The following is a 24,482-nucleotide window of genomic DNA, read 5'->3' as shown; positions in this document are numbered from 1 at the left end:
CCCAGCCCTGCTCCTCAGGGTGCCACGATGGGCTGTGGAGATGCCAGTGCCCTGCCAGCCCCGGGCCAGCCCGGGCTGAGGGGGTGACAGCCCTGTCACACACACGCACAAAGTGACACCGGCTTTCTCTGCGCTTTTATCTCAGACACCAGTTCCCTGTGCCCACCCTGGAATGTCCTGGAATGTCCTTTACACACGGCTACAAAAATCCTGGGAGGCAGAGGGGGGCAGGGCCGGTCCCCAGGGTAGAGCTTGGCCAATTCCTTGGAACAGAGCTGGGCTGATTCCCCAGATCTGAGCTTGGACAAGCCCTGGGATCAGAGCTGGACCATTTCCCTGGATCCGAGCTTGGCCAAGCCCTGGGATCAGAGCTGGACCATTTCCCTGGATCCAAGCTTGGCCAAGCCCTGGGATGGATCAGTTGGACCATTTCCCTGGAGCTGAGCTTGGACAAGCCCTGGGACCAGAGCTGGGCTGATTCCCTGGATCTGAGTTCAACCAGGCCCTGGGATCAGAGATAGACCAATTCCCAGAGGCTAAGCTCAGCCAAGCCCTGGGGTCAGAGCTGGGCCCATTCCCCAGATCCAAGCTCTGGGATCAGAGTCAGGCCCCAGATCCAAGCCCAGCCCAGCGCTGGGAGCACAGCTGGGCCCATTCCCAGCTCCAGGCCCAGCCATGGGGTGCAGTTCATGCTGAGAGGTCGCTGTTGTCGAACCTCTCCTGGTCGTAGACCTCGGCCACCACCTTCCTGCCCGCGAACCAGCGCCCGTTGAGCGCCTGGATGGCCTTGTGAGTCTCTGAGGCCATGGAGAACTCCACAAAGATCTTGACGATGATCTCAGCATCCTCCTCCTCGCCCTGCTTCTCCTGGTAGATGATGACCCTGTTCACAGCCCCGAACTTGCCGCACTCCTCTGTCACTTCTCCCTCCAGGTCATCGTCGATGTCCTTGGGATCCACCATGTTCCGCAGCACCATCACCGTGGACTGCAAGGGAAGGCAGGAGGGAATTACGGCCTGGAGACACGCACAGCACACACCCCAGCACCCCAAACCCCACTGCAGGCACGCTCCATGGGGCTGCTGGCTCAGGCTCTCAGGGATAACTACTGAGTTTCCAGGTCCGAGTGCTGCTGGCTGTGAGGGGCTGGCCCCTGGATCAGAATTCCCCTGGGCTGGGAATGCTGTGTGCCATTTCCTGGGATACACCCTGGAAGCACAAGGAGCCTTGGGCACCACTCTCATTTTCCCTGTGCTGCTGCCATCCAGGTATTCTTGGCTTTTCCTCAACAATTCCTCAATTCTGTCACAATTCTCTTTGTGTTCCTTTCCTCCCCTCCCAGTAAAGCTGAAGGATTCCCCAGGTGCTCCCAACAGGACACGCAGGTAGGTCCCACACCTGCACCCAGCCCTTCCATGACTGAGCCCCTGTGGATCTCAGATCAGAAGGGACAGCTGAAGTCACCTGGCCTGAGCTCTAGGGCCGTGTCCAGGTGGCCTCTGGGTACCTTCAAGGACAGAAATTCCACCACCCCTCTGGGCAGGCTGCTCTGTGCACCTGGCCCTGGCACACCTGGGGCATTCCAGGCTCTGCCCCATCCCATTCCAGCTTCCACGTGAACACATTTCTTGTGGCTGTTCCTCACAGCCCAAAGCAAGGGCACTTGTAGGCTCAGAATTCCAAACAGGCTGGGATAGAGCATTTTATTAAAAAAATACTTATAAGTTTTGGGATTTGGGGGTTTTAAATTTTTTTGAACCTCAAATAAGACTATTTAGCTCTGCTCAGCTTTTTCCAAGCCAGGCTGTGCCACGGACTGAGTCTTTGGGAAAGGTGCACGGGTGGCAGCTGGCACCTCCTGGACTCACCTCCTGCTTGCGGAGCAGCTTCTGCATGACCATGTGGCGGGCGCTGCTGCCGGAAATGCTCATGTGCTCCTGCTCGCTCAGCATCTCCGGCCGCTCCGACTCCTGGAACACCTCCTCCTCCTCCTTCTCCTTCTTCACCTCCACCAGCCCCAGGGCCGGGGGACTGGCCAGGATGGGATTCACAACCCCCACCTGCGGGATGGTCACCGGGATGGGCGGCCGGGCAGGGGTGACACCTGGGAGAGCGCAGGGACAGGAGGGTGGTCAGTGACAGCTGGGCAACGGTCAGTGACAGCTGGGCAACAGTCAGTGACAGCTGGGCAACGGTCAGTGACAGCTGGGCAACGGTCAGTGACAGCTGGGCAGTGGTCAGTGACAGCTGGGCAACGGTCAGTGACAGCTGGGCAGTGGTCAGTGACACTGGGCAACGGTCAGTGACAGCTGGGCAGTGGTCAGTGACAGCTGGGCAACAGTCAGTGACAGCTGGGCAGTGGTCAGTGACAGCTGGGCAATGGTCAGTGACAGCTGGGCAGTGGTCAGTGACACTGGGCAGTGGTCAGTGACAGCTGGGCAGTGGTCAGTGACAGCTGGGCAGTGGTCAGTGACAGCTGGGCAACGGTCAGTGACAGCTGGGCAGTGGTCAGTGACACTGGGCAACGGTCAGTGACAGCTGGGCAACGGTCAGTGACACTGGGCAGTGGTCAGTGACAGCTGGGCAGTGGTCAGTGACACTGGGCAGTGGTCAGTGACAGCTGGGCAACGGTCAGTGACAGCTGGGCAGTGGTCAGTGACGCTGGGCAGTGGTCAGTGACAGCTGGGCAGTGGTCAGTGACAGCTGGACAATGGTCAGTGACAGCTGGGCAATGGTCAGTGACAGCTGGGCAGTGGTCAGTGACAGCTGGGCAACGGTCAGTGACAGCTGGGCAACGGTCAGTGACAGCTGGGCAGTGGTCAGTGACAGCTGGGCAGTGGTCAGTGACAGCTGGGCAACGGTCAGTGACAGCTGGGCAGTGGTCAGTGACAGCTGGGCAACAGTCAGTGACAGCTGGGCAGTGGTCAGTGACACCTGGACAGTGGTCAGTGACAGCTGGGCAGTGGTCAGTGACAGCTGGGCAGTGGTCAGTGACAGCTGGGCAACGGTCAGTGACAGCTGGGCAACGGTCAGTGACAGCTGGGCAGTGGTCAGTGACACCTGGACAGTGGTCAGTGACAGCTGGGCAGTGGTCAGTGACAGCTGGGCAATGGTCAGTGACAGCTGGGCAACGGTCAGTGACAGCTGGGCAGTGGTCAGTGACAGCTGGGCGATGGTCAGTGACACTGGGCAGTGGTCAGTGGTCAGTGACAGCTGGGCAGTGGTCAGTGACAGCTGGGCGATGGTCAGTGACACTGGGCAGTGGTCAGTGACAGCTGGGCAGTGGTCAGTGACAGCTGGGCAGTGGTCAGTGACACCTGGACAATGGTCAGTGACACTTTTATCCAGCTTTTCCCCCCCATGCCAGGTGATGCTGCTGGGAACCCACAGCCTGTCCCATCTATTGGACACCAAACTAATCCATAAAACATCCAAGCTCTTGCCCAGGCAGGGCCAGGAGCAGCATTCCAGCTTCAAGTGGATCCCAGGCACAGAGTGCCATCTGCAGAAAAGGGACGTGGATGACAAGACACACCGGTGACAGGAGCAGGGGGCCCACAGAGGTGACAAAGGAAGAGCACACATGGGTGACAGCAGGAGGGGACAGATATGTGCAGGTGACAGGAGGAGAAGCACACAGGTGACAAGAGCACACACACATGACAGAAGGAAGAGGACACACAGATGCCAGCACGAAGGGGGCACAGGGGCCAGGAAGAAGGGACAGACACAGGTGACAGGAAGAGGGGACACACACAGGTGCCAGGAGACAAGGGACAGAGGTGCCAGGAGGAAGGGGGCACACGCAGGTGCCAGCAGGAAGGGACACAGGGGCCAGCAAGAGGGGACACACACAGGTGAGAGAAGGGGACAGAGGTGCCAGGAGGCAGGGACACAGGTGCCAGGAAGAGGGGACAGACACAAGTGAAAGAAGGGGATGCACAGAGGTGCCAGCAGAAAGGGGACACAGGTACCAGGAGGAGGGGACCCACCTGTGATGACACCAGGGGCCTGTGCAGCCATCACGGCCTGGGGCAGAGCCCCCAGGGGCTGGGCCAGGGTCAGGGCAGGGGACACAAGCCCCGGGGTCGCCAGCGTGCCCAGCACTGCGGCTCCTGCCACGGCTTCCTGCGGGACACACGGAAAGCCTCGGGTTAGCCCTGCCCCAGGGATGTCCCTGCAGAGGAGCTGATCTGGCTGACCCAGCCAGGCTCAGCTGCCCTACACCTGGGAAATGCCCCACACTCCCAGCCCCAGGAGCTGCCAGTGCTGCGAGGGAGGTAAAGGTGTCACCCAGCCCAGCAGGGAAAGAAAATTCTGAAGCACCTTGGAAGAAACATCTCCTGGAACTCAAATCCCAGTGAACACCCTGACACCCAGAACTCCAACAACATCCTGGAGGAACATCCAGCTGAACAATAAGCACTTCCATGGAAGTACTGAAAATAATGTGCCTAAAACACACCCCAGGATCCCAATGTTTTTTGGCTGTTGTTGCTTTCCAGGCCATTGTAGTCCTGGTTTAATTGCTCACATCCTTCTCTTCCTTGTGTTCTCGGGGCTCCTGTAATCCATGATGTGGCAGAGCAGAAGATCCCAAGATTTTGTCCCTCCATCCCAGATGTTAGTGACTCAAAGCTGCTGGGATATCCCTCTCCTCTACATAAATGCCCAAACTCTGGGATCCAACCCATCCCATCAGGGCTCTGCTCCCAGTGCCCACAAGACCACTCCTATTTCCATTGGAGATGAAGCTCCTATTGAAGGGGAATGGGAAAGTGCTGGAACAAAACCACTGGAATTTCTGGCTCCACTGGTCACCAGCTGCCCCCACTTCTCATTGAAATGGCTAAAAAACTTCTGCCAGTACTTTTGATTCCTCCACTTCCTTGCAAGTCTGACTTTTCCTACCTCTGGCAGACAGGGGTGACCCTTGCTCCTCTCTCTCTTTAGTGCCACTCTCCTCACAGGAACAGGTCCTGCAGTTTCTTGACTAAACAGCAGGATTTACCCATGTCTGTGCCACATCCCTACCATTTCACTTAAGCAGAGGCCATGCTTCCTTCCCAAAGTGATTTTGATCCAAGTAATTCCAGACATGTCTCAACTTCCTCCCTGCCCTGACTGCAGAGCTTTCCAGACCTGTGGAATCTCTCCTGGGGCCCTGTGAGTTCTGTGTGAGGTGCAGCTCCTCCCACTCCTGCCTCCACCTTTGATTCAGGGAAACATTCCCCAAAAAGCCTTTTGGAGCCTCAGCTCTGCTGCAGCAGCTCCAGGGGCTGCACTGACCAGCAATTCCTGCCCAAGAAAATCCCACAACACAACAGTGCTGGAATTTTCTTGCTCCGTGGGCTACAGTGCCATGGGGGGGATCCTGCTGCCCAAGGCAGGGATGGGGGCACAGCCATGGGAATCTGTGCCCAGTGGTCCCACCCAGGAGCTCCTGGAACTTCAGGAAAACGAAATCAGAGAACTCAAGTTCTGTATCAATGTCCAACCCACGCCATCACTGCCCCTCCCTGTTTCCCAGCAGCCTAAAGCCATTCCAGGCCTCTTCCACCCTGCTACAGGTGTGACCTTCAACCAGAGTGCTGCTCACACAGCTGCTCCTGCCCCCATCCCTCACCCCTTCCATGTCCTTCCCTGCTTTCTTTCAGCCTCTCCTGCAACCATTTTCCCCCTCACTGCTGGTTTGATTTCCAGACTAGGAATTCTCACCACCCTTCCCCACCTGTTCTTGAAATAAAGCTCTCATCAGCTGTGCCAGGTCATTCCAAAATCTGGTGTCTCAGATTCCCCAGTTGCCAGGGACAGGCTCCCATGTGTGAAATCCTGGGACAAAGTACGATCTGGAATCATGGCATCCTGGAATGGCTTGTGTTGGAAGGGACCTTAAAGCTCATCCAGTCCCACCCCTTGCAATGGGACACCTTCCACTATCCCAGGTTGTTCCAAGCCCCGTCCAACCTGGCCTTGGACACTTCCATGGATGGGGCAGCTTCTCTGGGTACCCTGTGCAGTGCTCTGTGCTGTCCCCGTGCTTTACCTCTGCTGTCCCTGTTCCACCCCCGTGTCTCACCTGTCCCTCCCCTGTTTCACCCCCGTGTCTCACCTGTCCCTCCCCTGTTCCACCCCCGTGTCTCACCTGTCCCTCCCCTGTTCCACCCCCGTGTCTCACCTGTCCCTGCCCTGTTCCATCCCCCTGTCTCACCTGTGCCTCCCCTGTTCCACCCCCCTGTCTCACCTGTGCCTCCCCTGTTCCACCCCCGTGTCTCACCTGTCCCTCCCCTGTTCCATCCCCCTGTCTCACCTGTCCCTCCCCTGTTCCATCCCCGTGTCTCACCTGTCCCTCCCCTGTTCCACCCCCCTGTCTCACCTGTTCCACCCCCCTGTCTCACCTGTCCCTCCCCTGTTCCACCCCCCTGTCTCACCTGTGCCGTGATCTTGGCGGTGGCGGCGGCGGCGGCGACAGCAGCTGCAGGTGGGAGCCCTCCAGGTGTGGCCGGGGTCAGCAGTGGCATCGGGGGCGTCACGGCCTTGCCCACCCGCAGGTACTGACCCCCCAGGTCAAAGAGGTTCATGGAGGACACGGCATCCTGGGAGGACTGGGCCTTCTCATACTCTGCAGGAGGAGATCATCCACCAATGAGCCTTTCGTTGTTCAATCACGGAATTATGGACTGGTTTGGGTGGGAAGGGACCTTAGAGACCTTCCAGTCCCACTCCCTGCCCCCTGCCATGGGCAGGGTCACCTTCCCCTATCCCAGGCTGCTCCAAGCCTGTTCAATCTGGCCTTGGGCACTGCCAGGGCTGGGCCAGCCACAGCTTCTCTGGGCACCCTGTGCCAGTGTCTCACCTCCTCACAGCCACTACAAATTAAATTTCTAAATCCAGCCCTGACCTGTGTCGCCCTGATTTTTTAAGATTTTCTAAAGCCTTCTGAGTTTACATTCTTGTAGCAAACTTTCTCACACAACTTTCTGTAAATAACCTGTTGTTTTGCATTCCTTCATAGAGGAGGAGAAATTTGATGGACTGGTAGTTTGTCCAGTGTCGTTGGAGAGATGGCACGTTCACCCTCCAATCCACTGTCACCTTTGGAAAACTATAAATGCTGGAGTCAGAAAAAATAAAGCAGTCTCTTTATCGTGACAATGGCAACAGCTCGCATCCTGCTTTCTCATGTCCTGTACTGACATCCCTGCTCAGAATTTATTCCTACCCCTTAACGAAATTCCCTCTCCAGTGTGGAAAACCCACCCCCAAAGGCAGCCCCAGGAGCAGAGGACACCCCCAGCCCTGCCCCAGCTCCACCCGGCTGTACCAATGAAGCCGTAGCCTTTGTGCTTCCCTGTCGTGGGGTCCCTGGCCAAGGTGCAGGATTTGATCTTCCCAAAGGCTTCGAACACGCTCTTGATGTCGTCGTCGGACAGGTCCTGGTGCACAGAGGCCACGTAGATGCGGTTGAAGGCCCGGGCCTCCTCTGCCAGCTGGTCAATGATGGGCTGAGCCTGCCCGATGTTGCTGGGCCTCCCCACCTGCAGGGACAGGGATGGGAATGGAGTTGGGAAGGGCCTGGAGTACCAGGAGGGGCTGAGGGAGCTGGGAAAGGGGCTCAGCCTGGAGCAAAGGAAGCTCAGGAGAGACCTTGTGGCTCTGCACAACTCCTGACAGGAGAGGACAGCCAGGGGGGGTCGGGCTCTGCTCCCAGGGAACAGGGACCAGACAAGGGGAAACGGCCTCGAGCTGTGCCAGGGGAGGTTCAGGCTGGACATCAGGAGGAATCTCTTCAGGGAAAGGGTGCTCAGGCATTGGAAGGGGCTCCCCAAGGAGGTGCTGGAGTCTCCATCCCTGGAGACATCAAAGGAATGCCTGGACGTGGCACTCAGTGCTCTGGGCTGGGTGACAAGGTGGGGATTGGTGACAGACTGGACTCATGAGCTGGGAGGGATTTTCCCATGTGAACAGCTCCATTATTCTGTGATATGGATGGTCCATGGAGCAGGGCAGCACTTGGCCTCTCCCTGCCTGTGCAAACCACAGCACGCCTCAGAGGGAACGGGTCCAGGAACAGCCTGCACTACCAGGGTCCTGGGCTCTGCTCCCTCCTCCCCGTACCCATTTACCTTCCCTGACCTGCCAAACTTCCAGGGACTGAGAAGCATTCTGCAAGCAATTCACAGCGTTCCCACCTCCTTCCTAAACCCCCTGGGCCATGGCACTCTGCACACACTCAGGGCATGTCAGAGACACCATAAAAGATATAAGGAATCACCTTTGCTTTGTCTTCAAAAGAATTCCATGTGTGGGTGGGAAAGCCTGAAGCCAGTCTCAGGTGGGACTTGCAGGCTGGGGGCCTCTCCTCGCAGAGGAGGGACCCAGAGCCACTGTGTGCTCCATGCTGGACATCAAGGTCCATCAGGGAACAGTCTTTAGGTTCCTTCCCCCATCACAGTGCTGTGCGAAGCATTTCCAGGCACGAAACCGCTATTGCCAGGAAAAGAGAAGCAGGAATTTTCAGAGCAGGCGTGTTACTCACCTTGATGTTCCTTCCTCCCAGCATGACAGAATTCATCTGCTCCAGGGCCAGCTGGGCGGCCTCAGGAACCTCGTATTCCACAAAGGCAAAGCCCTGGGATGGGAGGAGACACCTGTTAATCACTCCAGCTGTGCCAGTCCAATGCAGCCAAGCTTTCCCATGGACCAGATGCCTACAGGTGGAATTGATTCCCACCACACTGATTCCTGCTCATGGCCCAAGAAGATTCCTTAGAGAAGCATTTTATTATGGCAGAAAATGGCCTGCAGAGGTTCCCCCAAGGACATCTGATTCTGGAGCCTCTCAGACTCTGAGGTCCTGCAGCAAAACCCCAACTAACTAAGGGCTGCTGCCTTGTCAGCACTTCCAGCAGGAGGAATTTCTTCACTGAAAGTGTGGTCAGGCATTGGAAGGGGCTGTCCAAGGAGGTGTGCAGTCCCCATCCTTGGAAATGTCTGAGGAATGACTGAATGTGGCACTCAGTGCTCTGGGCGCTCCTTTCCAACCTCAACGATTCTGATTCCATGCACTTCACCCCACACACCCCTGGCTCCCACCACAGAATCCTGCCCTAAGCAGATCAGGGAGCTGCAAACATTCACCCCCAGGGCTAAAAGGAGCCTGCTCTTCACAGGGATAGAGGTCCTTTCCTCTCCTGGCTGTATCTGGAAAGCCTTGAAGAGAGAAGAATGTTCATTGAGGGCTGGGAATCATAGAATCATGGAATGTTTTGGTTTGTAGGGACCTTACAGCCCATCCAGTTCCACAGCTTCCTCTAGACCAGGTTGCTCCAAACCCCATCCAGCCTGACCTTAGACACTTCCAGGGATGGGGCAGCCACAGATTCTCTGGGCAACCTCTGCCAGGGCCTCACCACTCCCACAGGGAAGAATTCCATCCAGAATTCTGCAAAGCTGCTTATTTTGTCTTTAGGACACATGGCTGAAAGAAATGTCCTTGCAGAAGACCCCAAAATGCCTCATCACTGGGGCAGCAGCACCAACTCTCGCTGCCCCCAAGGAATTCCACCCCTTCCCAGGACAGTTCACTTGCTCTTTGCCACATCCAGGCAATCCCACAACAGTTTGGGTGGGACAGGACCTTAAAGCTCATCCAGTTCCACCCCGTGCCACAGGCAAGGAACCTCCCAGCAGCCCCAGCCCACCTTGTGCTTCATGGTGACGGAGTCCCAGGACATGTCGATGCTCTTGATGGGCCCGAAGGGGGCAAAGGCCTGGCGGATGGTGTCCTCCCCCAGCTCGTAGTAGATGGAGCCCACGTAGACCCGGCACATGATGGCGAGTGCCCGCTGCCTCTGAGCCGCCATCTGTAGCGAGACAAGGACTGGCCGGTCAGTGCCGGGCTGGCCGTGGCCACCGGGGCCTCCTCCCCCTCCTGCTTCCCTCCCGGGAGCCTGGTGGCGGCTCTGGCACAGCCTGGATCAGAAGGCTTTCCCTGCTCGCTGCACAGGGCGCTGGAGCGGATCCGTCCGGCTCGGTCCCGGATAAAGTCCGGCTCATCCCGGGGCAGACACGGTTCGGCCCCTCCGGCCGGGTCTCCCCCAGCCTGATCTCATCTCCAGCCACACCTGCAGGAGGAGGGAATCCCTTCACTCTAGGGCAGCTTCCCCCTCCAGGCAGCAAAGGGCTCAGCTCTGGGCACTGGGAGAACCCCTCCCGCTCCCCCCAACGGCAGAGATCCATCGGCACTCCCACCCCCGCCCGTCCTCCCCGGCAGCCAAGGGTCTGGAACTGGGAACCTCCCCCCGCTCCCTCTGGCACCAGAGCCTCCCCCCACCCCCGGCAGTCCGAGATCCAGTACTGGGCACCACTTCCACAGCTCAACAGCAAAGCCAAACACTCCCATGGCCCAGTGGGACTCCTGGGAAGCGTGTGGTGCCAGTACTCATCCCTGCCTGGCGGCACTGGCTGTACTGGTGCAGCCCCAACACACGGGTGCTGCACAGAGGGTTCCTGCTACGGTGTCCTAAGTCTGCCTGGAAACCTGTTTTCAAGACAAATCCAGCCATTCCTCACAGGAGGGATCCCAAAAGCAGAGCACAGTGTGTCCTTTGTGTCTGTCACCCCCAGAGCAGCTCTACTGCTGCTGAGGGATGTGGCCCTGGAGATGTGGCAACGCCTCAGGGCTCTGGAGGAGTCACTGCCTGCATGTGAGGGGACGGCTCTGGGGCAGGTGGGACACACCTGGGGCAGGAAGAGGCTGGTGCAGAGCACGTGCAGCAGCAGCAGGTGATACCTCTGGCCCTGCCCAGCACCACAGCAGGGAGCTCTGAGTACCCCCAGGGCAGAGGGGCTGCAACCAGGGCCTTCAGGAGACAATTTCTGGGGTGCCCTAATGAGCAGAGGAGCTCTGCCATGCCCGGGGTCCCCTGGGGCAGAGGGAAAGCACTCAGGGCCTCCTCAAGGCTGATTTTTGGGGTGCCCTAATGAGTACAGGAGCTCTGCCTGGGGATGCTGCAGCCCAAAGGGAGGGAGAGCTCATCTGTGACAGGCACAGCAGCATGGACACAGCCTGTACCCGAGGGACTCCTGCTCCCTACCGCCCCTGTCCAGGACTGCCACTGGCCACAGGAGGAAACAACCTGCGAGGGTTTAACTCCTGCCATTCCCTACAGGACACTGCAAACAGGGACAGCTCTCACCCCAGACTATCCCTGAGGTGACATTAAACCCCAGCTGCTGCTCCTGAGGTGACATTGAGCCCCAACTGCTGCTCCTGAGGTGACATTAAACCACAACTGCTGCTCCTGAGGTGACATCGAGCCCCAGACTCTACCCCTGAGGAGATATTGAGCCCCAACTGCTGCTCCTGAGGTGACATTGAGCCCCAGACTCTGCCCCTGAGGAGATATTGAGCCCCAACTGCTGCTCCTGAGGTGACATTGAGCCCCAGACTCTGCCCCTCAGGTGACATCAAGCCCCAGCTACTGCTCCTGAGGTGACATCAAGCCTCAAATGTTGCTCCTGTGGTGACATCCAGCCCCAACTGTTGCTCCTGAAGTGACATCCAGCCCCAGCTGCTGCTCCTGTGGTGACATCCAGCTTGCCCCCTGCCTGGCTTAGGATTTCCCAGCACGGCTGGGCCATGGCTCTCTTTACTCTGCAGGCTGTGACCAGCAGGACTATGGCACGTACACATGCAGGACAGTGGCTGGGTGCTCTCCCAGGTGCTCCAGCACATTCCCAGCTTTGGTGCAGGAAAGCCCCTCAGTCTGCAGCCTGTTTAGGGGGTCAGAGCCACCACCAGTGTCACCCTGGGTGTCCCAGGAAGGTGCCTCCCCCGAGGAGCCTCTGCAGGAGGAAATCCCCACTTTGCCCTGCCACAGGACTCTAAAGGAGAGGTGGGGGAGCGAGGAGGACTCAGGATTTTCAGACAGCAGAAGAATTCCTTCCTGCAAAGGGTGGTCAGGCATTGGGAGAGGCTGTCCAGGGAGGTTTGGAGTCCCCATCCCTGGAGGTGTCCAGGGAACACCTGGACATGGCACTCAGTGCTCTGGGCTGGTGACAACATGGGGAATCAGGCACAGCTTGGACACTATGACCTTGGAGGTCTTTTCCAGCCTTAATGACCCTGGGATTTTGGACTTGCAGAAGGCAGAGGTGAGATGGGCTGTGCTGACTCCGGGTGTCTGTGGGTCACCAACAGGAGCATCCAGGTAGGGGATGTGCCCCGGGCACCTGAGCTCAGCACAGGTCAGTGTCAGGGCCTCCTGCCTGGACATCTCACTACTCTCAGCAGCCCCCGGGCTGATTTCACTGCTCCCTGTGCCTCCTTCTCCTCCTGTAACTTGGAAAAGCACCTGAAGCCTCAGCCAGGCAGCAGCCCTCACCTGTAGCTGTGTAATGCTGCTCTAAAGGGATTTGGGAGGTTATTTTAAGCACAGGCCAAAACCCCACCTTGGGGTGCTCTTGTAATCAAAGCAGGTGATGCACAACCCTCAGCACGAGCATCAGTCATGACATAGTGACACCAGGGGATGGTGAAGGGACGTGGGAATCTTACACTGTGACGCTGAGGACTGAGCCCATGGGAAGCTGTAACTCAGGCCCTGAGACCCAGAGCTCAAGGAGTTCAGGCTGTGGTCTCTCCACAAAGAAACTGGAAAACCCTGGCAACAGGAGAAGCGCTGGACAGGGGGCTGTTTGCACTTTGTGCATTCTGAGCAGGCTCTGGAATGAAGCATCTGCCAAGAATGGGATATCCTGACTGCTCTGAACTGTACCAGCTCCTGCTCCTGGGCTGTGTCCACCTGTGACTCCCAAGGGAGGAATGGCCGAGGAAAAGGGGTCACGGCCTGGTGCCCTGGGGGTCATAAGCCATTCAAATTTTCCTGTGCCACCAACTCAGCTGTGCCCAGCTGGGGAGAATGAACCAGAAACAGTTTAGGCCAAATTGCTGGAGTTCCACTGTCAGGCAGCAGCTCCGGGGATGGGGGGAGTTCCCGGGCATGAGGGCTCCGACACCATCTCTGCCAAATCCACACCAAGACGGCTGCTCTGCTCCACTCCAAACATACCCCTGCCCCAGAACTGGCTCCCCGCTGACACACCACCCACTGCCAAAGGAGGGAGACTGGGGATTTCACGTCAGTGCCCTTTTTCTTGGAGTTCAAACTTTTACACCAGGCACAAATCTCATATTCCAGCAAGATGGAGAGGTATTTATAAATGAATTTACAACTGAACTTTTGGGTGCAGGGAGGGGTCACGGGACACTTTGTCCAGCACGTCTTGGAGAAAGGAGAGGCTGGATCGTGCCCAGTCATTCAGCTCTTTGTGGCCTCTGATTAGAAGGGGCACAAAGGCTCACACAAGTTTTCTGATCAGTTTTCTGATCAGTGCTGCAGTTCTGTCCCTTCCATCCTGCTTTTGCTGCACTTGGAACGTGCCATACTGCCCTGGTCTGGACCGTGCACAGTAAAGAGAGTCTGAGCCTGGGCTACACCATGTTCTGCCAACCTCCGGCACCCCGGCCCTCCCCAGCACCGGCCGGCTCTGGGTGCTGGGAGGTCGTTCCACAAGAAATCGCCCCTTGGTGAGTTACCTTGGCCGTTAGTTTTAGGTCGGGACCTCAGAACTGTAGCATCCCTAGAAATGCAGCTCCCACAATTTCACGGGTGTGTTCAGAACTGGTGGAAATCTAAAGCTGTCTTTGCCCCCGAGTGGCAGTGTCCCCGCAGACTGCACAGCCTGGGGTCTTCTCGGGGCAGTGACACCTCGCTCTGCTCCTGGGCGTGTCCAGTACAGGTGGGGATGTGGGAGGGCTGTGCTGGGCGCGGACAAGAGCATTGGCACCACTACGAACGTCCCCACGCTAGGCCCTGACTAAGACAAGTGCCCCAGAAGAAGTGAATATGTCTATTGACCGATTGTAAAGGTGAGAGAGGATCTCCAAAGCCCATTGTCACTGCTGCCATCTGAAAGACAGTAAAGACAGAGTTCAGTCTGTTGGAGCTGAGCATACTACGGCTGTTTGTACAAACTCAAGCAGAGCGGCGGCACAGGGGCACCTGCGGAGAGGCCTCTCCTTCCTCGGCCCTCACTGCCTGGTCCCCAGGACTGTCCGGCGCCAGGACCCTGCCGAGTCCGGTCCCACCAGGCCAGGGTGGGGCTGTGCTGCTGCCGCTGCCTCGGGAAGCAGGGTGGGATCCCAGGGGGGACTCAAGGCAATAGTAACCTCTGCAACCACTGTCGTTGATTCACCCCCAGCATTTAAAAGGAGCCCCTCAACTAGAGCAGACCCTCAGAACCAGGCACAGCCCCAAACGGCCTCAGCTGCCGGGCAGGGAGAGCACATCCACAGGGATTCCTCAGGCAAACCCCTTGTTTTGGGCTTCCTGACTTTGAGTAAGGGCACTGAGACATGCTCTGGAAACCTCTGAAGGAGGGGAGGTCAAACCCCAGTTAAGGGTTCTCCCAGTATGGGCATTCCAGTACAAGCAGGAACGGCCAACAGAACTTCTCCAAAATTGAGAGCACCTGGGTGCAGGGGAGGGAAATGGGGCAGCACTGGGACACAGGAACACAGGGACCCTCCCTCAGGCAGAGGAGATGGTGACAGGACACTGTTCCCAGGATCCCTTCTGCCCTCACCACCTTAAACACGGCTCAGAAGCAGAGCCCACGGCAAAGTCTTTGGCTTCTTGTATCTCAAGAAGGGACGTCCAACAGGACTGGAACTTTTAACCATTTCCTCTTGGAACAAAAGAGATCTGCGGGCAATTTGTGAGGTTAGTCAGGGTGCCTGGGTGAGCTGCAGGCTCAGGGCTGTGCTCTGGTTCCGAGGGCCCTGAGAACTCCACCGTGTCGGGGGGAGCACGAGGCAGAGGGAGAGGCTTGCAGGGGGGTCTCACCTGGAGGTTGGTGAGCTGCTGCTGCTGGTGGGCGATGGTTTGTTTCACCAGCACGCTCTTGATGCTCTGCTCCATCGCGTACTTCTTGGCCTGGAAGGAAAACAGGGGCTGTAGGGGCAGGACAACACAGCGGGGCAGGGAACAATGCCTGGCTCCGCACCACAGCACCAGAACCTTCCGGTCTCCATCCCTAAGCACCAGGGCGCTGCCCACAGCTCCCCAGCACCTCGAGGCCCTGGGACACGGAGGATGCCGTGAGGGGCAGCGCAGGGAAGCAGCATGCACCGGGAGCTCGGCGTTCCCCTCTTCCGCCCCCGCATCCCACCGCAGCCCCTTACCTGCAGGGCCCGGGGCGGGGCACGGCCTCCTCCAGTCCTCTCCTCTCAGAGAGCGTCTGCACAGACGGCTGCTACAGGAGGGAAGGGGCTCCACGCCCTCCCCATGGCCACCCCGGGCTGGGCTCTGCCCTCTCAGCACACCCGGCCTGCTCTGGATCTGCTCCCAAACCACATCAGCTCTTCCCTAGCTCTGCTCCCTAAATGCCCCAGTTCACCTCTGGCTCTGCCTGCCCACGCAAGGCTCCCTCAGGGTTTCTCTCAGTCCTCCCCAAATCTGGCACAGCCAGAGATTCCGGGCTGCCAGCACCGAGGCTCAGTGCCAAGGCAAACCTCATCCCCAGCCCTGTGCTGTTCCCCAGGACACACACCCCTTGGCACCTGGTCTCCATGGCTGTGTTTGGGAGCTGCCAGGGAACGGGAGGATCTAACCCAGGGATTTGAAACCTGGAAACGGACAAGGGGGCTTGCATCCATGGGCTCCAGAGAAGCCAGAGGGAATGAGGCTGGGAGCCAGCCCCCTCACACAGAGGGACAGCCACACGGAGCCTCCCGAGGACAGAGCTCTGTGTCCCTGTCATCCCAAGGACAGGGATACTCTGGGATGTGTGCTGGTGTGGACAGTGACAGGCAACTGGAGCAGATCCCAGTTTCAGTCCTCCTGGAGCAGCGGCTGCTCCTCAGTGACTTTGTGGCATCCACACCCTAGCTCAGAATTCCCATCTGACTTAGGATGCCATTTTTCTGAACTGACTTTCTAAATTAAACCCACTCTCACCCACCCCAACAGCAATTCCCCATCATGCTCCTGAAAGTGTCCATGAACTCCAAACCAAACCAAGTAATTCCTGGGCCCAAATGTGACTGTGGGACCCTCCAGCATGGCCACGATCCAGAGATCTGGTGGTGAATTCCCTCTGGCCCCACCAGAGACAGAGGCTCATTAAAACACACCACCACCCCCCAAATAGCAAATTCCCACCAGTTTTACTCACTTTCTGGAGAGCTTCCTGCTGCTCTGGGGTGAGAGGGGGCAGCCCCAGCTTTGCTGCCGTGCTTTGCCCATTTTCCATCTTAATGGACTCCGTACCCTAAGGAGACAGAAGATGCTCAGGGAAAACTCTTCTCACAGGAGTGACTTGTCTTCCTTCCCAGAAAATCAAAGCCCTTCATGTCAGAACATGACAGTAGGCTAAAAACCCTTCCCAAACCCAGCTGTATGTCAGGAAAACCAGTTCATATTCCCACCATTCCCTGCGGGAAGAGCCATCCCAGCAATTGTCCACTTTCAGAGTTCTCCAGCCACGTTTTCTGTGAACAGACAATCAGATAATCCCCAATCCTCGCTCATGTCATCTCCATCCCCTCAACAGATCCACTGTCTAATGTCCCCATCAATGCTCTCCTCCTACTTCTCCCTCCCAGCTCTGTTGACCCAGCTCTCTCAAGTTCTCATTTTAAAACCTTCTCTGAAACTTTCTGTCCTAGGGTGACGGTATGGTGCTTGTATCCCAAATCGTGTGTTCTGTTTAGGCCTGATATTATGTTCTGTGCCTTCAGGACTGACTCTGAAAGTGAAGGATTGTTTTGTCTTGTTATCAGCTGGCTCACCTCCCCTCCATGGTCTGTGTCTAGGAGAGGCTTGGCTGGCTTGCTTGCTTTTGCTTATTAGTTAGTTTAGCTAGGCAGTCCAATTTTTACCCTGGACTGTTTCTTTTTCCCTTCCCTTTCCCTTTCCTGAATATCATGTGAACCTGCTCTGGATCTCTGGGAAACATCAAGAAACACCGAGAGTCTGCATTTTGTGACCTGCAGCCGCCATCCCCAGTGCCACAGAGTGATAGCTGGGCAACCACTCCCAGGAGAGACTTTCTGAATTTGTCATCTCTTCAGAACGGTGAAAGGGTTTTGTCATCTGGTGTTGTTTTGTTAAATAAACAGGTTTTTTTTTCCCATTTCTCTCTGAGGAAATCCTTCCCGAACCAGGTGGGGGAGGGGCCGTGGGGGGTTTGCTTTCTGGGGTCTCCTTCTGGAGGTCTTCTCCCAAATTTTGTCCTAAACTAGGACACTTTCCCAAATCACAGAATCATGGAATGCTTTGGAGGGACCTTAAAGCTCACGCGGTCCTGCCCCCTGCCATGGGCAGGGACACCTTCCACTATCCCAGGTTGCTCCAAGCCCTGTCCAATCTGGCCTGGAACACTTCCAGGGGACAATGCAGCCACAGCTTCTCTGGACAACCACTGCCAGGGCCTCACCACCCTCACGGGGAAGGATTTCTCCCCAGTACCCCATCTGGCCCTGCCCTCTGGCAGTGGGAAGCCATTCCCTGTGTCCTGTCACTCCAAGCCCTTGTCTGAAGTCCCACTCCAGCCCTCTGAACTATGATTCCAGCACAGCACAGCGATCCCACTGCTGGGACTGGGACTCCAGCATGGTGATCCCACTGCTGGGACCATGACTGACTCCAGCACAGCAATCCCACTGCTGGGACTGGGACTCCAGCATGGTGATCCCACTGCTGGGACCATGACTGACTCCAGCACAGCAATCCCACTGCTGGGACTGGGACTCCAGCATGGTGATCCCACTGCTGGGACCATGACTGACTCCAGCACAGCAATCCCACTGCTGGGACTGGGACTGCAGCATGGTGATCCCAGTGTTCAGACCACGGATCCCACTGCTGGAATCATGATTCCAGCATGGTGATCCCACTGCTCAAATCACAGATCCCACTGCTGGGACTGGGACTGCAACATGGTGATCCCACTGCTGGAACCATGGATTCCACTGCTGGAATCATGATTCCAGCATGGTGATCCCACTGCTGGGACCACGATTCCAGCCTGGTGATCCCACTGCTGGGACCACGATTCCAGCCTAGTGATCCAGTGCTGGGACCCCCCATCTCAGCCCCCAGCAGCAGGACCAGGCCCTGTCTTTGGTGCTCATGGGGGTTCTGGCAGCACCACCCATCAAAACAGAGCTGGTTCCTTCTCTCAGCTCCACATTTCCCATCAACCACCCAAAAACCAGTGGGGACAAACCCCAGCCTGTGGTCCTGGACACGCTCCTGTGGGAAGTCTTTGCTCCAAGTAAAAGGATCCATGGAAAAACCTCCGTTCAGAGCAGGAGCCAAGACTTGAAGCTTTACCAAAAGCAAAGCTTTTCCTGGATTGTCACAGAATCATGGAATGGTTTGGGTTGGAGGAACTTCAAAGCTCATCCTGTTCCACCCCCTGCCATGGGCAGGGATACCTTCCACTAGCCCAGATTGCTCCAACCTGGCCCTGGACACTTCCAGGGATCCACGGGCAACCACAGCTTCCCAGCCCAGCCATTCCAGGATTCTGGGATATATCCTCAATCATCTGACTCTTATTTTACAGCAAGAATGAGACTCCTGGTTTTGTTCAGCCTCCAGTCCCCTGTGGGCAGTGTGAGCATTTTCCAGGATCAGTGCACATGGAGCAGACAGAAAACAAACCCTCCCAACACAAAATCCTGCTCTCCAGGTGTCCGGACAGTATCCAGAGCTGCAGTTGTTCCCAGTGTCCCTTCAGAAGTCCATGGCTGGACTGGGACACAAGGAACACAAGGATGATGGGAACACCAGGGCACCAACAGGGACACAGGAACAGAGGTGGCTGGAGCTGCAAACTGGCAAACTCCAGTGCACAAAGCCACACCCGAGCTGAAAACAAGCCCAGCAAAGTGATATGGAATCATGGAATTGCTGAGATTGGAAAAGCCCTCACAGCCCACCGAGTCCAACTGTCCCCAGCACTGCCAAGGCCAGCAGTGACCATGTCCCCTAATGCCATCTCCACCTGGCCACAAACACAATCCAGAAATGTTCATCTGTTTATAGAAGAAGGCTCCCTCATCTCCAAGATTCATTTTGATTGTGGAACATCCAATAAATTAATTTTAAAAATCCTTCTTGTCCTTTCCCACCTGGCTGAAGCCCTGTTTGTCACCAACTGTCCCTGTCCCTTCCCACATCTCTGCCACTGGACACCCAGAGCTCTCCCCTGCCAATTTCAAAGTCCACAAACCCTTCTCCCACTGCTGCTCCCATCTCCTCCAGCTTTAAAAACTCAATTATTCCAATTTAGGAGCTCTGAGATGTGGAAGGAGAAGAACAGAGTGAAGGGCTGCCAAGTGTAACTCTTCAAAATAAAAAAGTCAGGAGCCCAATTTGTTGTGATTGTTCCAAACCCAGCCCATTGCACAGCTGAGTTTAATATAATTTACATATCGGCTCATTAACAGGCACAGCTTCCAAAAACTGCTCTGGAGCATCCCAGCTCCAGCAGAGACAGCAAAGCTGAGACTGGAAGGACCCAGGAGCACCCAGGCACTGCTGGCTTCAGGCTCTCTGTCCCCACAAATCCCTCTGGGAAGAGCCCATAGATGATCTCTGCTGACCACGGGCATGGTTCCAACAGGAATTCCTGACCATATATCCCTTGCCATGGAGCATTCCCCAAGGAACATCATCACCCTGTCACTCTGGGCTCCCTGGAAAGCAGCACGTTGTGCAAACCCACCCCAACCTCCACCCTCACACTCAGAGAGCCCGGAGGAGTGCTGCCTTCCTCTTTCCAGGCTCCTCGGGATAACCCTGTTCCCAGGAACCAGGAATGGGCTCAGCTCGGTTCCCTGGGGCCAGACAATAGCACCTGGGGCTTTGTGCTCAGGCTCCTTCCCTGAAACCTTATTCCCACATCCCATAACAGCCAGAAGGGAGAGAGGAAAGTCGGAGAAAAACTCGAGAAGAGCAGGTAGAGGAAGCAGGAGAACAGGAGCTTCTTTGGAAAGAAATAAACGGGAAGTGGATTCCTGCTGCTATTCTGGCATCTGAGCATGGCTGGGCCCTTCTAGGGGGCTTGAACTCCAAGAGTTCAGAAACATTCCTGGAAATTTGTTACAGGGCTGAGAACCTCCCTGAAGTATAAACACACCAAAAGGACAGAATCCCGTTTATCTGGGAACCACAAAGAGCAAATCACACGGAGATTCAAGGAGACAGAAGATGAACATGGCCAGGGCATTGGCTCCATCCCTTCTCCACCTCCTTGACAGGGTGAACAGGAATTCAGCAGAATCCTTTCACGCTGGCCCAGCAGAGGCTGGAACACAGCCCGAGCAGCACAGAATGCCAGGATCAGATTGGAAAAGATTCCAAGAGCACGAGTCCAGCCTGGGACTGATCCCCACCTCTCACCACATCAGAGCACTGAGTGCCGTGTCCAGCTGCTCCTTGGACACTTCAAACCTCCAGCAGCAGCCCCTTCCAATGGCCTTGCCACCTCTTCCAGAAAGAAATTCCTCAACTACAGGTGAGTGTCCAGGGAAGGCCCTTCCTGGTGGGTACAACCACATTCCAGTTCAGTCCCTGTTTTCCATCTAAGCCCTTGGGGATTCCACTGGAAGTCTGGAAGCCCTTGTGGGCACAGTAACCTTTAGTACTCCTCAGTGGCTTTGGCAACTCCTTTCCTACACCCCGTGGAATGCTCCTTTCCAACTGGGAACAGCAGTGCTGGCAGTCACTGCTGGCACATGCAGAATCCAGAGCATGGGGCACATCCAAAGCTTCTCCACTACTTCCCAGATGTGCTCCTAGAGACTGGCATGAACCCAAACCTCCCCAAATGGGCCCTTTCTGCAGGACTTGGTGAGCAAATGGCTCCCACAGCTGCAGACGTGGCCAGTGCCCGTGGTTCTGGTTCCATCCAGAGCCATGGAATGGTTTGGGTGGGAAGGGCTCCCACAGCTGCAGATGTGGCCAGTGCCCGTGGTTCTGGCTCCATCCAGTGCCATGGAATGGTTTGGGTGAGAAGGGCTCCCACAGGAATTCCTGACCATATATCCCTTGCCATGGAGCATTCCCCAAGGAACATCATGACATGGCCAGTGCCCGTGGTTCTGGTTCCATCCAGAGCCATGGAATGGTTTGGGTGGGAAGGGCTCCCACAGCTGCAGATGTGGCCAGTGCCCGTGGTTCTGGCTCCATCCAGTGCCATGGAATGGTTTGGGTGAGAAGGGCTCCCACAGGAATTCCTGACCATATATCCCTTGCCATGGAGCATTCCCCAAGGAACATCATGACATGGCCAGTGCCCGTGGTTCTGGTTCCATCCAGAACTATGGAATGGTTTGGGTGGGAAGGGCTCCCACAGCTGCAGATGTGGCCAGTGCCCGTGGTTCTGGCTCCATCCAGAACTATGGAATGGTTTGGGTGGGAAGGGGCTTCCAGCTCCTCCAGGGGCAGGGACACCTTCCCTCCATCCAACCCGGCCTTGAACGCCCCCAGGGATGGGCCGGGGGTGGAGCTGGATGGGATTTAAGACTGCTCCCATTCCAAAGCAGGCTTTGATGCCATGATTCCATGACTGACCCCTTCAGGCTCCCAAGTGGCTTTTGCCAAACTGCACAGCTCAGCCAAGGGAACTGTGGCTGACACAGCTGCTGTCACTGAGGCCCCCACTGGACACCACACCTGCCTGCAGGGCAGGAGCACCCACCCAACCCAGCTGGGATTCGGGAATGCAGAAGGAAGCCAGGCACTGGCAGAGGAGCTGATGTGAGGCCACGAGGGCTGACGGGGACAGGGAGTGCTTCAAAATGCCCTCACAGAGGTTTTAGTGCCCCAAATGGCACTAGTGAGGTGCCCATTCCCAGGGGTGCAGAGAGCCCAAAGATTGCCAGGAATCAGGAGAGAGCAAAGGAGAACACCCATGGGATGCGGGAAGGTCCCAGCCCAAGAAATGAGGGGAACACTGAACTGGGAGCACGATCACAGCACTGACACAGTGCCACAACGTCCCAGACTGCCCAGATTCCTTTAGCAAGGAATCAGCCTGGATCAGCCCCAACGGGTGATCCCACGGCCAGCACTGACACCACGGTGCCACCCAGGAACCTGGAATCCCTGGGAATCCCGCACACATCCCCTGGGCCTGCTCTGTCCCACAGCACACCACGAGGCCATCCTGCATTCCCTGGGAATCCCACACACATCCCCTGGCCCTGCTGGGCCATCCGGGGCCATCCAGGATCCAGGATTCCCTGAAAAGGTGGAATGGGCATCCACAGGTCCCGCCCAGCCTCCAGCAGCTGCTCGGAGCCGCCTTTGGGTGAGTCCCACTGCTCCTGGCACCATGGAATCACCGAGGCTGGAAAACACCTCCACACCATCGAGCCCAGCCTATGACCTGTCCTCTGAGTGCCAGGGACACTCCAAACCCCCCCCGGGCAGCCCTGCCAAGGCTTGAGCACCCTTTCCTCAAAGGAATTCCTCCTGGTGTCCAGCCTGAGGCCATCTCCTCCTGGCCAATCACCTGGGAGGGCGTGCACAGGGATTCCCCACACCTGGAGACCCCTGTGCAGGTGTGTCCACAGGGATTCCCCACACCTGGAGACCCCTGTGCAGGTGTGTCCACAGGGATTCCCCACACCTGGAGACCCCTGTGCAGGCGTGCCCACAGGATAAATGGGAATTCTGAGGCCAGGTGTTTCCTTCTCATCCCCTGTGGAATCCCAGGTAACTTCACAAAGCAAGACCTGCCCCCTCCTTCCCAGCACTGACCCGGGAAAGGTTCCAGCCCAATGGATTAAGGAAAAAATGAGGCAGGAAACAAAGCGAGAGTTGTTTATATCTCCTCCCAAATGGGAGCACCAACCCCTGTGAATTCACAGCAGGAAGCCCAGGACACACAGTTCCTTCTGGGATCAGCAGCAGCCCCTCAGAGCAAGGCTGAGCTGCTCTGGAATCAGAGCCATACCCCAGAGAAATCCCGTATTTTCCATGAAAACAGCGACGGGGAAAAGGAAACAAACCCAGCAGTGAATTCCCGCCGTGCCACAGGGACGGCAGATCCAGCCCGGCATTCCAGGAGCTCTGGGGGTTCAGCCCCGAGCCCCCACGGCATTCCCGGGCTCCCTCCCCGGGCCGGGGCACCTGCAGGCGTCCAATTCCCATTCCACGCCAATCCCAGCGTGGATTGCACGGCTCTGCTCGCGGTTCGGCGCCAGGAAAACCAAGAGCCCCGAAAGCCCCGCGCTCTCACACCCGCAGCCAGCCGGCCTGAGGCGTCCCAGAGCCCGCAAAACGCGATCCAGGCGGATTCAGGAACGGCGGCCCAACAGCAGCACCTGAACAAGCGGATTTAGGAAACCCAGCCCAACAGCGAGCACTTGAAGAGGCGGATTTGGGAACAGGAGCCCAAAGAGGAGCGTTTAAAGCCACGGCTTCGGGAACGGCAGCCCCGGCACAGCGGCCTGCAGCGGGACGGCCGAGCCCGCTCCCCGCCGCGCCCGCGACAGCCGCGGCCGCACCGGCGGGACGGAGCTCAGCAGCGCGCGGGGGAACACCGACACCTTCCCCACAGGGAGAAGGCCACGACAAAAGCCCCGAAGCGGAAGAGAACCGGCGGGAAGCGGCGCCGTCCCCTCAGAGCCGCCACGGCACGCGGGCCCGGAGAGGGGCCGGCGCGGCGGACCCGCTTGGAGCCGCCCTGTATCCCGCCCCGCGAGGAGCCGGCCCGGCCCGGCCCCGCCGCCCATCGCCCCTCACCAGCGCCATCGTCGTTGTCGCCGCCATCTTGTCCTTCCCGTCTGCAGCACGCGGCTCTCGCGAGAGCTCCGCGGCGCGCGCGCGCGCGGGAAACGGGGGCCGGGGGAAGGGGGGGCCTGCGAGAGAAAAAAATATCGCGAGAGCGCGGCGGGGTGTCACGTGACGCGAGCGGCTGGGAAGATGGCGCCGCCCAGGCGCCGTCGCCGCTGGAGGGGTGAGACGTGGCGTGGCATGATCCCGGCGGAGCAGGGCTTCGGCTCGGCTGCTGCGGCGCTCAGCGCCGCTGGGCTGGCAGTACCGGGTGCCTCGGGAAGGTCCGAAGCTGCCGGTGCCACGGGCAGGGCTGTGACCGGCCAAGCCCCGAATAAAACGGGTTCACACCAGTTAAAATGCACTAAACGCGGGCAAACCCAGCTAAAACGGGGTAAAACGTGCTAAATCGACTGGTACCGGTTGGCCCTTGGTCGCAGTGGGGGGGAAGAGCTGCGGAACCCCCCCGGTACCGGCCGTGGGCACCGGGAGGTGCTGGATGTGTCACGGGGTGCAGACCGGGACCGACTCTGGGAACTGCAGGGAAACGTCCCTGTCCCCAGTCCGGCGTCTCTGTCCCTTCTCTTGGCTCTCTTCGAGGGGACCTAGTCCCTGGTGTC

The 24,482-nt window shown here is 57.5% G+C and overlaps 1 protein-coding gene across 3 annotated transcripts; it reads right to left on the bottom strand.

Annotated features, from left to right (window-relative positions):
* Positions 1-118: 118 nt before the first annotated feature.
* PUF60 (poly(U) binding splicing factor 60) lies at positions 119-23,920 on the bottom strand. 3 transcript variants are annotated; one of them, XM_053952449.1, is made up of 11 exons: positions 23,833-23,920; positions 16,244-16,339; positions 14,914-15,003; positions 13,927-13,977; positions 9,706-9,867; positions 8,541-8,633; positions 7,326-7,539; positions 6,433-6,623; positions 3,994-4,129; positions 1,870-2,105; positions 119-987 (listed from the first exon to the last, which is right to left on the bottom strand). In XM_053952449.1, the coding sequence occupies exons 1-11, from the start codon at positions 23,857-23,859 to the stop codon at positions 688-690; spliced, it is 1,596 nt and encodes a 531-aa protein (XP_053808424.1). In that variant the 5' UTR covers positions 23,860-23,920; the 3' UTR covers positions 119-687. The 3 variants fall into 3 exon arrangements, with proteins under 3 accessions (XP_053808424.1, XP_053808433.1, XP_053808441.1); XM_053952458.1 differs by lacking the exon at positions 13,927-13,977; XM_053952466.1 differs by lacking the exons at positions 13,927-13,977; positions 14,914-15,003; positions 16,244-16,339; positions 23,833-23,920 and adding an exon at positions 13,605-13,912.
* Positions 23,921-24,482: the final 562 nt, after the last annotated feature.

This window comes from Vidua chalybeata, chromosome 1, assembly GCF_026979565.1.
Source record: "Vidua chalybeata isolate OUT-0048 chromosome 1, bVidCha1 merged haplotype, whole genome shotgun sequence".
Lineage (NCBI taxonomy): Eukaryota > Metazoa > Chordata > Aves > Passeriformes > Viduidae > Vidua > Vidua chalybeata.
Note: the sequence above shows the minus strand (reverse complement) of the source record. Positions and strands in the feature narration are given on the sequence as shown.